The sequence below is a fragment of the Callithrix jacchus genome, chromosome 15 (assembly GCF_049354715.1).
Source record: "Callithrix jacchus isolate 240 chromosome 15, calJac240_pri, whole genome shotgun sequence".
Lineage (NCBI taxonomy): Eukaryota > Metazoa > Chordata > Mammalia > Primates > Cebidae > Callithrix > Callithrix jacchus.
In genome coordinates, this window is record NC_133516.1 from 96,898,008 (window position 1) to 96,910,797 (window position 12,790).

Genomic DNA, 12,790 nt, shown 5'->3' on the forward strand with positions numbered 1-12,790 from the left:
CCCTATCTTCCCTTCTGTTACTCAACAATCTATCATTCCTTCAACCTAACATGTCCTCCATCTCACCGGAATCCAACCCATGATCTGGACAGTACCTACCCCATGCTTCACTCTATACCAACTTTTCAGCCTCGGCAAGCAACTGTCACCTCCACCACACACTGTATCTCAGCACTTTATTTACACCACCTTAAAGCACAAATCACATTTTACCCTATGTCATAGCTATTTGGAAATATCTGTCTTGCCACTGCTGGGATTTGATAAATGAATAATAAAATCAACAGACAGCACATAAAGCACCTTTTGAAAGGAAGAAAGAAATAGATTCAAAATCCGAATGCTAAGAATTTTGTAACAGTTAAAAGATTACTAATTAAGGCCTGTATTATATGTATGCCTTATAGTCACAAGAATAATCCAAGGTAACTCTTAATAGGATTCCTTTAAATCTTTTACTTTATTAATAGTTTTTCCTAGAAGTCATGTAGCAAACTTTGGGATCACTTCATTTATCACAACACAAATTCAAAACTGAACTCAGTATTAAACAAAACTGTCCAGACAATTTGTTATTATCCCCTAACCAAGTCTACTAGGACCCATGATTCTGCTAAGGTAGAACAACTTCAGTGAGGAAAAGGAAATATGTAAAGAAGTATAATTCAAATGAATGATATCAGCTGTTTTAAGCTCTAGAAAGGTAAGAGTCTCCAAATCAGTAAACACAAATATAGGCATCTAAAACCTAAGTTTTGGCTGGGTGCAGTGGCTCATGCCTGTAATCCCAGCACTTTGGGAGGCTGAGGTGGGTGGATCACGAGGTCAAGAGATCGAGACCATCCTAGTCAACATGGTGAAACCCCGTCTCTATTAAAAATACAGAAAATTAGCTGGGCACGGTGGTGCGTGCCTGTAATCCCAGCTACTCAGGAGGTTGAGGCAGGAGAATGGCCTGAACCCAGGAGGCAGAGGTTGTGGTGAGCCAAGATTGTGCCATTGCACTCCAGCCTGGGTAACAAGAGCAAAACTCCATTTCAAAAAAAAAAAAATAACCTAAGTTTTACTCCACATGGACTATCTTTCAGAGGTATGAGGAACTCAGCTTAGAAAAGTAAGTTTACTTCTATTCTTTAAAATATCTGTATATAATCTAAGCATCCTTGATTGACAAACTTTAAAATATATTATGATCATAATTAAATTAAAAAGAAAATGAATTCTATTTCAAGCTTGAAAAATGTACTAAATTTACTGAGGGCAAAAGCAGGAAAAGCCTAGTGGGCATCATCACTTCCTAAATGCTTTTTAAATTCTTTCAATAATGTAATTTAAAACAAATGACAAGGACAGTAAGACAAAAATTTGAGGCAGGTACTCAGCGTGCTTTGCTCCTTAGCATCAAATAATTATTTTCTAATTTCCTGAGCATCCATGTATGCCCAGTACATTTAGTATCTATTAGATGGAAATTGTGTCTTCTATTTTCTACCACCTGGCTAAGATTCTTGTGAAACCACGCTCAGAAACTTCACATTAATAAATTATCATTCCAACCATACTGATTAGCAATCATTTCCTTACTCTCACCTCAGCATTTCCAACAAGAGCACAATAATGCTGTTCCTAAAAGGCAATGGCCAGCAGAATCCAAATAGAAAAACTCTCTGAACACTGGCCAGAAAAATAAGGAAGATGTTCTCTACTCTGCTCCAACTGTACTTTGGGTTTGTAATAGGGCCCTTTCCATACTACATGGCAATTAGCCATTTATATGTCTGACTCTGATGCTGCTCTCTGAGTTCCTTGACAGGTCAAAGGTAGGATTATGTCTTGTCTAGCTTCATATCTCCAGTAAATGGCACTTAGTGGAAACACAGTAGGCCCTCAAAAAAATGTTTATTAAATGTTTAAGAAACCTTTCTCTTGCGTAGCTTCAGAACAGACTCCACATTTCATCTGGGCTGCACCTGAACCTAGGTATGTATTCATGAGTAATACTTCCATCACTGTATCAAATAGGCATCCACTGATATGAGGGCTTTTAGGTCAGCTACCAAATTATACTGACACATAGAGCTAAGGCCAGAAAATCTGTCTAAATGGGATGCTTTGGCATATGCTACTATCTGCTATTCTTTTCCTCAAAACATGGACTATGCTAACTCTGTACTACTGTTGTTCTGTACACTCTACCTCTTATAAAGAACACAACTAAGCAATTACTCTCTCCTACTCTTAGTGACCTTGGATAAAAAGCATGCCCTCTGAAAACAGAACGATTAATTGGAAGAAATTTCGGTTGACCATTTTAAATTCTAGAGGCCAAGAAATGGAAAAGCTACATACTTACTAGATATTTCCCGTACACCAAAGACTGCTTCCCTGTAAAAATAGTTATTTTACTTTATTGGTAGCTGAAACACACTGAAATTGAAGCTTGTGTTTATACTTATACTTCCAAGATCTACCCTTGCGAAGAGGCTTCATAAGAAAAAAATACTAGTTGTACACTTAACTCTGCCTTTTACATAACTACCAATTAAACTTCAAAGTTGGTTTTCTGTTATTCACACACTAAATTCATGCTATTGCAGTTTTTTTTTGAAAGGTAACGTGTCAAGTGATTAACTTCAGAACTAATAATAAAGTTCCTGATGTAATCATCAGGACAATGTTGATACTGTGAGCCACTTCCTTCACCACTAACAAATAAGAACTGATAAACAAAAGAGGAGGATGTTACTGCACTACGCACTTAAATAAAATATACTGCCAATTAGTAATTATCAATGTCTTTCTATTTCCTGTATCTTAGAGTAAAAATAAACACACTGAATTCTTTCATAATAACTTATGTGATTTCTCTCCACAAAGCCCCTGGGTACATTCACAAATGAACACAACCATTTTCATCTTTGACAAATAATGAAGATAAACAGGGAAAGCCATAGCAATGTACATCTGCCAACATCCGCACCCACATCCCACTAAGTAGAGACTTTGGATAATAGATTTCCTTGTTAAGTCAAGTTTCTCAATTGGAGCGATTAAACCTAAACCCACAAAAGGGTTAATAAAATAAACAATAGCAGATGTTGAACCATCAAATAACCATCTATCTTACCATAACTCATGGTGAAAAAATTAAAAGTGAATAAAACTTATTATGTTAACAACCAGTTATAGACCAAAGTTGTGTACATCATTTTTTAATGTTTCAAAAAAAATGTTCTTACAGTAACTACAGCTCACCACTTCCTTACATAAATTTTTCTGATTTAATGTACTAACACTCACAAATGTACAGATTCTGACCACTTAAAGATGGAGAGTGGGGGAAAAAGAGCAGCCCCTTTATAAAATCTGAACCATTTGCTGTCCACCTATGTAACAGACAAGTTACCAAAAAAACCTTGAATTCCTTCTCTTACCCCAACTAATAATTTAGGTAGTGAGAGTGACCTTCAAATGCACACTCTTTAGCAAAGCAAAGATATGTAGTATTGTGCTTGCCAAATATATGTTATTTTTCCAATTGTATACCTCAGTATTCTTAAGTATCCAACGCTAAAATCAAAACTTAACCCCAAGCAGCAAGTTGCAATATTCTGATACTATGACATCATTCTGTCTGGAGTACTTTAATATAAGAATTTGAATAAATTGGCAGAAGCTTAAATAGGTCACACTGAAGCCCAAAACTAAGGGTATTTATCTGGCAATAACATTCTGGCTCTGCATTTAGCACCACCGCCTGCAGAATGACAGGTCAGTCATTCATCTATGTGTCGTTTCCATCAGAAGAAATGAAAATAAAGTAACTCTTGTCACATTCGTATATTGCTATAACTACTGATAGTCGTTTTCTGTAGCTAATATTTGCAGAGAGCAACAAACCAAAGCAAAGATCAACATTACCATATGATTTCCTGGATGCTTTGGCACATCCCTACAAAGGAATTATTTTTTAAACCTCCATTTCTTCAGTTATAAAAATCTTGAGTCTTGGCCTCAACTAAACTTACAATTAGCTCCAGATATCTACAAAATAAAGTCATAAAGTGTTACAAATATTTACTAATAAATGCAGGACAGTGCTCCTACTTCAAAAAAAAAGATACTTTTGCAAAGCAGCAAGCTACATCTTAATGATTTTATAATCATACTTAGTAAGGTGGATACTGACAGCTAGTTTCTGAGTAGATCTCTGCAAGGTACTCAGGTTGTCTTTTTAACCGGACCTCTCTGGATACTGACACCCATCTTGATTTTTTCCTGTGAAATTATAGTTTGTCTGAAAGCAACATGCAGAAACCACAGAGGTTTCTGATACTCTCAGCCTCACCACCCCCAACATAAATTTTCCTTTCACAATAAACAATGTGCCATCAAAAGGTTTCCTGTTTCAAAATGGAATAGTAGATGAAAGAAACTGTTAACTCTCCCATTAACAACAAAAAAGTTTCTTAATGAAGATGAATTCTCAAAGATGAAAATGGAAACTCCCTGAAACACTGCTGCTTTACTTAAGAACTAATCTGCTTCTTTCCCCAGTAAACACTTTCAGTATCATACCAGATGATTGTCATGAGTGGTCCATCAAAGACAAATAACATGCTTGTACTCTTTTGTTATCTAAGAGCGACACAACCTCACATAAGGCAGAACAAACACTTCCCAACAGTCTATGGCCATACACCAACAAAAAGCTGCCAATGGTACAACTTTGCATATTGAGTCATATAGAGGAACTCTGAACCTTAAAGAGTAGAAAGGACAAAAGGTTAAAAAAAAAAAAGTCTGTGAATCCAAATTTTCAAAAAACACAGAATTGAAGCAAAAAAAAAAAAATGATGAATAGAAATCCAAAGATTGTTACCATAATAATGGTTTTTAATAATTAACAGTATAAATAAATCTAGAGAAACCACAGACAAAGTGAATAGTGTTTGGCACAGGCAACGTCAGATAGAACTTACCACTTTGTCCATGAGTTTCCAAGTCTTCTCCACGGTCCTGCGATCTGCCGCAGCTTGCTTAGGGGGTCCAACTGCATCCTGAATAGCATCAATAATACCCAAAATTCGACCTTTTCGGGGGTTTCCTCCTCGACCACCAGGGTTTCTGCCATTCATTGAGTTTGCCATCTGGAATTTTAGTTCTTTGAAAGGCAGATTTAAAGAAAGAATAGTTAGTTGGTTTTGAAAATATTTACCCACCAGAAAACTAAAGAGACTAACTTGTACCCACTGCATCTTCCTCCATCAATGAGAGCAAAACCAAAAGTTCCAGATTCAACTTTATCAATAAGCTTGTGAATTTACACTCTAAATCTTTACACACAGCAGTTTTAGGAGCAATGATCCTAGATTTGCTTTTACAATACTAAAAGTTAAAGATGCATCCTACTCACGTTTCAAGTAGCTAAGGCTGAACTAATACCCAACTCACAAACACCAAACAAAACTTAAACAGGTTTCCTCCACCTAGATAAGAACAGAATGTTCTTCCCCTCCAGCCTCAATTCCAGTTCAAACTACTAGAACAACTGAAGTTCCTATCATACATTTTGGGAGCCTCACGCAGAAACTTCACTTTCACGCTGTTCGATTTCTCCAAGTTATATAAATATAAAAATTATTCTACACAAAAGTAAGGGACAACTCTGTTGTGAACAGAGGCGCAGGACTCGGATTTCCCACGCTAAAAATCACCCAGGACGGACACACGAACACATTTCTTTAAATCAACGCGGTGAGTCGTTATTCCCAAGAACCAAATGAAAGAACACACAAATAGCCCATTTAAAAGAGACACAGAGAAACCGACAAGAGCGGCCACGGAAAGGAGGAGTTCACTTCTGCCGCTCCTCGCCTCCGCTCTCACCCAGAGCTTTGTCTCAGGACGTCCGTGTCCCTTCCCTGCTCAGGCCCCTTCACGGCCCCTGGGCTCTGAGCTGCGGGAGGAAGGTGGACGGGGAGGGGACACAGCGTCCCTCCCGCGCCCGCAGCCCCGTCCGTCTCGGGCGCTGAGTGCTCGGCGCCGGGGTGGACGCGCCTCCCGGCCGCCCGCCTGCTGCAATCCGCGCCGCCGCCTCCCTCCTCCCCGGCCTGCGGGGTCTGATCTTTAAATGCCCCACTGCAAACTGGACGGCGGCGCCCCGGCAGCTGAGAGCCTGAGCTGCCCCCTCTTCACCGTGGCTCGCGCTCAGCTGCCCTCCGGCCCCCGAGCCGGCAAGAAGTGTGGCGCCTCCCCGGCGACCCTTTCCCTCCTTGCCTGTCGGCGCCGTAGCTGTCCAGAGACACGCGTGTGCGCGGGTCCCACTCCACACGCACGCAGCCCAGGGTGCGTGGGAGCCCCGGCGGGCAGTGGGATCGCTGAAACAGCTCGCGCCCGAAGAAGGAGAGATCCAGTGCGCAGGCCACCGAGACGTGGAAACACAATTACCGTCAAGACAAACCCACACCCGCTCTCCCCTCCCGCCCGACTCGGGGAGGCCGCGGGACGCCCGCAGCAGCACTAGCAGGAGGAGGAGACCGCTCGCTGGACACCCCACCCCTGTGGCACACACAAGACCCAGGCTGGGGGCGGGGCGGGGGCGGGGCCGTGCGCCGCTGGGCCAATGCGGCGCACCCGCGCGCTGCCCGACAGCGCGTGCAGCCAATGTGCAGGAGGCGCCCGCCCTCCTCGCGCTGCCGCCCGGTCCACGTCCTCCACAGTACACAATGGCCCCGGAGGAAGGCCCGTGCGCAGCACGTCAGAAAGGAATTGGACTCGGAGAGAAGTGAGGGGCCTGGACTCGCCCGGGAACGAAAGTGGAAACGGGAAAGAAAATGGAACAAGGGATGCAAGGCACGAGGGAGCTAACCAATAAGGGGGTGGCAGGTGGGCGTGAGCGTCGGGAGCGGGAGCCAAAGCCGTCTGGGGCTGAAAGGCGGGACTTCCTGCTTCGCTTACCTTCCTAGTCTTTTGTTTCATAGCAACAGAGTAGTGGCTGGAAGGGTGTTGCTTCTCTACTCTGGGCGGGTCCAAAGCTGGAGAAATTCATCTCCCTAGGGCTGCCAAACCCTTCTACCCAGGACAGCAGCCAAACAGGTCTATGACGTTGCTTTTTGTTGGCTATCAAAAAAGAGCGACAGCCACCGAGCTTCTAAAATGCAAAATAAACCTCACAGACAGGAGGCTAGGGGTGACACCTCACTGCCAACTAGAACTGCCTAAGTTTCTGAGTGTTTCTCCTTTGCTGTTAGTTTTAGAGGGATTGCAGACCAAACATCAGGCTGACGACAAAGCAAATAGTTGACAACGCTGGCCAAATAGTCTCTGCTAATCATGCCAGAGCAATAAAAGTACCAGGTAATGGGAATTACTGCTAAATACCTTGCATCTTTTTACTTAGTTAGTGTTTCTGCCTAAATGGTTGAGGAGGAAACAGCTTTTGTGTTTTGTCGAGTCACCTTTACGTAGATTTCTATCCATTTAAAAACAACCTTACTGTATCTGCCATTCTCTGCCAACATTGTTAATCTCTTTCCGTGGCTCCATTCTTTGTGATCTTAAAAAGGCCCACATCTGGCTAGTCTTTAAAGGAAAAAGCTACTGTGCTGGGACTCGTCTTTCAACAAGATCGTATATTAAACAAATGCCTTCCATTTCTTTCTGTGTACTGCAGTCCCACCACTCATGCTACCAGCAGTCGCTCTGGACTTCATACCTTGTAACTTTCTTTCCTCTACAGTTGATAGCTTGTGTTACACTTTACAGCTTGGGTATCTCAGATGTTCTGAGATTTTGCATTTTTTCTAGCAAATAAGCATTTTAATACTGTAATTATTACTATGAAGGATCCTGAGTTGTCCTTTACAGCCTTGAATTTACATGGTTAAGATTTTAATTTGACGAAAAAAGAAAAAAACTGTGCTCTTTGCAACCAGTCAGGTGATAAAGTGTGATTCAGGAAGTAATTTTGTTTCCTTGTCATTATTTCTGTACCAGTAATTAAAGAGTACTTCTTTGTTTTCACATTGCGTTTATCTACAAAAGTACTGGCGTCTCCATATCTCTTCCACCCATCCATATCTCTTTCACTCATAGTCATAGTAGCTACATTTACTATGGGGAGACTTTAAAGAAAAAAAAACTTGTTAAAGAGTCAATGTGTAGAAGCATGTAACAAAACGTGGGTAAGGGAACATTATAACCAAGTACATTACTTATATTCATATCTGGATAAATGTAAAATACCCAAAATACATGTTTTAGCATGTGTGATTCCTTTTAAATGGTGTTTTACAACGGAAAGAGATGACAATGAGAAAATGGCATTGCCTATGGCATCAAGCATATCATGTTGATACAAATTATAAGTTTTGAGGTGTGTGGTTTTGCATATTTTGAACTATATGTATGTGAGATATGGTAGCCCCTCCCCCCCGCCACCACCACTTATTTTCAATCTCACTTTCCTTGATTCTAGTTACCTGTGGCTAACCAGGGTTTGAAAATAGGTGAGTCTAGTACAATAAGATATCTTGAGAGAGAGAAAAAATACCACATTTATGTAACTTTTGTTACGGTATATTGTTATTAGTTTATTAATAATTATTATTAATGTCTTACCGTGACTAATTCATAAATTAAACTTACCATAGGTACGTATGTATTAGAAAACTCATAGTATATATAGCGTTCAGTATTTTCTGAGATTTCAGGCATGCACTGTGGGTTTGGGCATAACCTATGGGTGAGGGGACTGCTGTGTGTACATATGTATGAATATGGGTGCGTGCGTGTGTGTGTTTGTTGTCAGGAAACTATAGCTTCATTCTCAGCTAGCTATTTTATCAAGCAATCTGGAATCCAAGTTAAGTTCTGGTGTAGGACGGGTCCCAGTGTAGTTCAAACTGGGATTTAAAGTTTGGTTTTGTCTGACAAACTGATGGAGCAGTAGAAGTCCTTTCTGACAATTATTAGAAAAAGTAAAACTGCACGGCACAATAAATAACTACTGGGATAAAACATCCTGCCCTGGGTGCCTCCAATAGAGACACAAGAGATAAAGCGCAGTGAAAGATGCTTGCTGCAGGACTGTAAATAAGAACACAAAGAAATGTTTCCATAAGAGACTTTATGATACTCAGGACATAAGCAGTAATACTTCAAGCTGATAGAGTTGGCTAGAGAAATAGTCACCTCATTTCGTTAGAACAAGTCAGTCCCCAGTAGGGTGCAGTTTAAAGTGAATGCAGCATCATTTAGTAGTGTGGGAAATTGTAACCTGGAAAGAACATGTACAGCCTCGTTATGGGACAGCAGAGTTCTACTAGAAGATCCTGACATGAGACAGAATGGTGGCGCTCCTGCATGAAGAATCTTGTAAGCACGAGAGCGGCTAGTAAGTGAATAATGTGAGCTAACTGGACACAAGGACATATGAGACCCTTCCCCCAGGTCTCCCAGAAAAGAGAGGAGACTTTGTGGCAAGAACACTTAAGAAATTTTGTAGAGACAGCTGTGAACCCTTGTAATTTGAGCATTTGTCTTTGACATTAATATATGTACCAATAGGCTGGTACCATCTAGAAAAATGCAGCTTAAATTCCAGTCTTTAAACACAAGAAATTTTTTAGAAAGACAATTATTTGAGGAAAATATTTAGACTTTCATCATTTGCTTCTATTTTTCTTTTCTTCTGTTCTCTCTAAATTCACAAGTGGCCCCTGTGATATTGGACATGAGTTGACTAATTAACAAAGCACACCCATAACTTATGTAACCCATAATAGCTCAAATATATTAATAGAATAAATGAATTGACTGTTTAAGAATATTACGTATAAAATATAATGCTGTTCTTATTTCTGCACAATGGAGAATTCACTTACTTCACAATTCCAAGCAAGATTTTGTTTTTACTATTAGGTAGATTTACAGAGACCATCCTAACACGAAAACCGAATACCATAACATAGGTTTCTAATTTCCCATAGAGAACATCGGCCCAAATCTCAGGTTAGAGAGAAATAAGAGCAATATGACCTCATTATATTTGGGCATAACGAGTTGTTCTTTGTTATGTGAAATACATTTCCATTCATCATTAGCCTATTACATTTAATAGTTGGCATTGGGGGATGCTGATCCAGGGGCTCATCCAATATAACCAGACTGAGTCCTAGCTTGGGCTCGACTAGAATGCTCACTTAACAACAGTATTAGCAACAAAAATAGCAATGACTTAAATAAGATAGATCTCTCACACATAGAAAAAAGTCTGAAAGTAAGTCTGAATTACAGGCACATGTGGTGACTCTACAATTTTCTCAAGGACCCAAGTTCCTATGTTTATTCTGTACCATTCCAGCCTTGCTTCCCACCTCCAGAATCATGTCGTGTTCCAAGATGACTGTTGGCTGCCCAGCCATCACCACTGATTTTCAGGCTAACAGCTAAGAGGAAAGGCAGGAGAGCAAATGGACAATCCATATGAGTTAGTTTCCTTTGACCAATCTTAAAAGAACTCTCACAAGTATCTCTCTTAAACAGCTCAAGGCCAAAAGTTAGTCCCATAGCCAAATTTAGCTGCAAAATCTGGAAGGCAATATGTTTTTTATTATGGGAAGCAATATAAAAATTCCAGTTTGTTTCTAAAGGGAAAAGGATGAATAGATGTTGTATCAAGAAACTGGAGAGTCCTACCACAATAATATTCTAAGAGTTAAATTCACTTCTTGAAGGAAAAACTGAATATCTCAATGCAAGTGGTATAAGAATGATAATTCTCTATATTCAGTTGAAATCCAGAACAAGTATGGGTATGGGCATACACACACACACACCACACACACACACCACACACACACCACACACACAACCACCCACACACACCACACACACACACCACCCACACACACACCACACACACCACCCACACACACACCACACACACCACACCACACACACAACCACCCACACACACCACACACACACCACCCACACACACACACCACACACCACACACACACACACACACACACACACACACACACGTAATCTTAACATCATTCCCTTACCCATATTTATTAAAAGTTGTAACCATTTCTTTAGTGGGCAGAAATATGCATCTGCTATTACTAGACACATATATCCTTTAATGTCTGTCATATGTAAGTATGCATAGTAAATTATATACAATTCTCATTACAGCATGTATGCGCAGTCATCCTGAACAATCAGTATCAGAGTGTAGAATAGCAAAATTAAGCAAGCAACTTTCCTAATAGATTTCCATCCTAAAGTTTATTTCAGACTAAGCAGTTACATATCTGAAGAACAAATGTCTCAACAATCACTTCTTTGTGGTTTTCTTTCCCAGATAATTGATTCCCAGATCAATTCTTTTCCACACAATGATTTATTTGATAGTTGTTCTTTGTAATAAAGATTTATACCAAAGCATTAAATATAGCAATTTGCAAAGTTGGAGTAAACCTACTATTTTGTCTCAGTTCTATGTTTTTTCATGCCTCTGTCACATTTTCTGTGTTTCCCTAAGAAGCTATGATTCAAAAAAAATATGGACAATTTTCTTTTCCCTCTAGATTTTTGTGAAGAATGTAGTTAGAATTTGTTATAACAGTGTCTCTACAGTCCCCATGCATTTTGAGTAATACCAAATTAATACAACTTTGAATTTTTATTTTTATTTTTCAATTAAAAATATAAATTCAGAAATTTTAAGGCTGAAGGGGATCTTGGTAGTGATCACAACGCTCAGTTTGCCAGTTCTGGAAATTGGCCAGTTTTTTCAGTGTGATCGAACCCTACAAGCTATAGATAATAAAACCAAATTCATCGATTATTTTGTGGTGTAAAAACCATGTAATTACATGAAAAGTAACTGCTAATCAGAATAAAAACATACACCAGTTATATGTTCATTTTTCCACAGAAGAAACCAAAGTAAGAGCATGAAGATCCAAAATGAATATAGAAATCAGGAGAAAATGACCTACAGAAGTAACTCTAGTAATGCCAATAGAGATCTAATATATTGCAGATCCACAGAAAATCTTCCCTATTGGTTTTCAAGTTCCTATTCTCAATTGAACTTGCAAGATAGAAAAAGAAAAGGGTATTTTTCTATCTTAAATATCTTGATTGTTTTAGGGGACAAAACTTATTAGGCACCTGTCTTTATGTTATCAGCTATAATTTCTGATAAAATCTCGGATTTCTTGCTCATCTATTTAATAAGCTTTTTTAAAACATCTAATATATTCCAAGCATTATGCTGGACATCAGGATATACAAAGATGATTATGAACCAGTCATCCTTTCCAAAGAGAAGGGGGGAGCATAAAGAGATTATTATAAACTCAAGTGGTAAAAGCAGTAATTTCTATAGGCAGAGGTCATTACGTGAACTAAGGAAAGGCACCCAACCCAGCTGGAAGAAAGTAATTACTAAACCAAGACATATACGATAAATAGGATTAATAGTTAATCACAGAAGGATCATTCTAGTCAGAGGAGAGTTCATGAACAAGGGCATAAAAGAAAGAAAGCTGTGTATGAAGAGAGAATAAGAGACCAGGCGAGGTGGCTCATGCCTGTAATCCCAGCACTTTGAGAAGCTGAGGCTGGTGGATCACCTGAGGTCAGGAGTTCAAGACCATCCTGGCCAACATGGAGAAACCCCATCACTACCAAAAATACAAAAATTAGCCGGGGGTGGTGGCAGGCACCTGTCCCAGCTGCTTGGGAGGATGAGGCAGGAGAATCGCTT

General features: G+C 39.9%; 1 protein-coding gene and 1 long non-coding RNA gene across 12 annotated transcripts in view; one reads left to right on the forward strand and one right to left on the reverse strand.

The window, feature by feature from the left end:
• Nucleotides 1-7,057, reverse strand: part of CBLB (Cbl proto-oncogene B) — a 207,198-nt gene extending 200,141 nt beyond the window's left edge. For 8 of the 10 annotated variants that reach the window (XM_078352266.1, XM_078352263.1, XM_078352265.1 and 5 more), the window contains exons 1-2: nt 6,280-6,548; nt 4,983-5,164 (exon numbers count right to left, since the gene is read on the reverse strand). In XM_078352266.1, the coding sequence (XP_078208392.1) occupies nt 4,983-5,150 (168 nt within the window). In that variant the 5' untranslated portion in view covers nt 5,151-5,164; nt 6,280-6,548. Of the gene's footprint in view, nt 1-4,982; nt 5,165-5,889; nt 6,027-6,279; nt 6,549-6,960 lie in introns of those variants that run through there. The other 2 variants (XM_078352259.1, XM_078352258.1) reach the window with 2 other exon arrangements.
• Nucleotides 6,719-12,790, forward strand: part of LOC108588540 (uncharacterized) — a 79,110-nt gene continuing 73,038 nt past the window's right edge. For both annotated transcript variants that reach the window (XR_013527712.1, XR_001907472.4), the window contains exon 1: nt 6,719-7,359. This is a non-coding gene — a long non-coding RNA (uncharacterized LOC108588540). The remainder of the gene's footprint in view (nt 7,360-12,790) is intronic.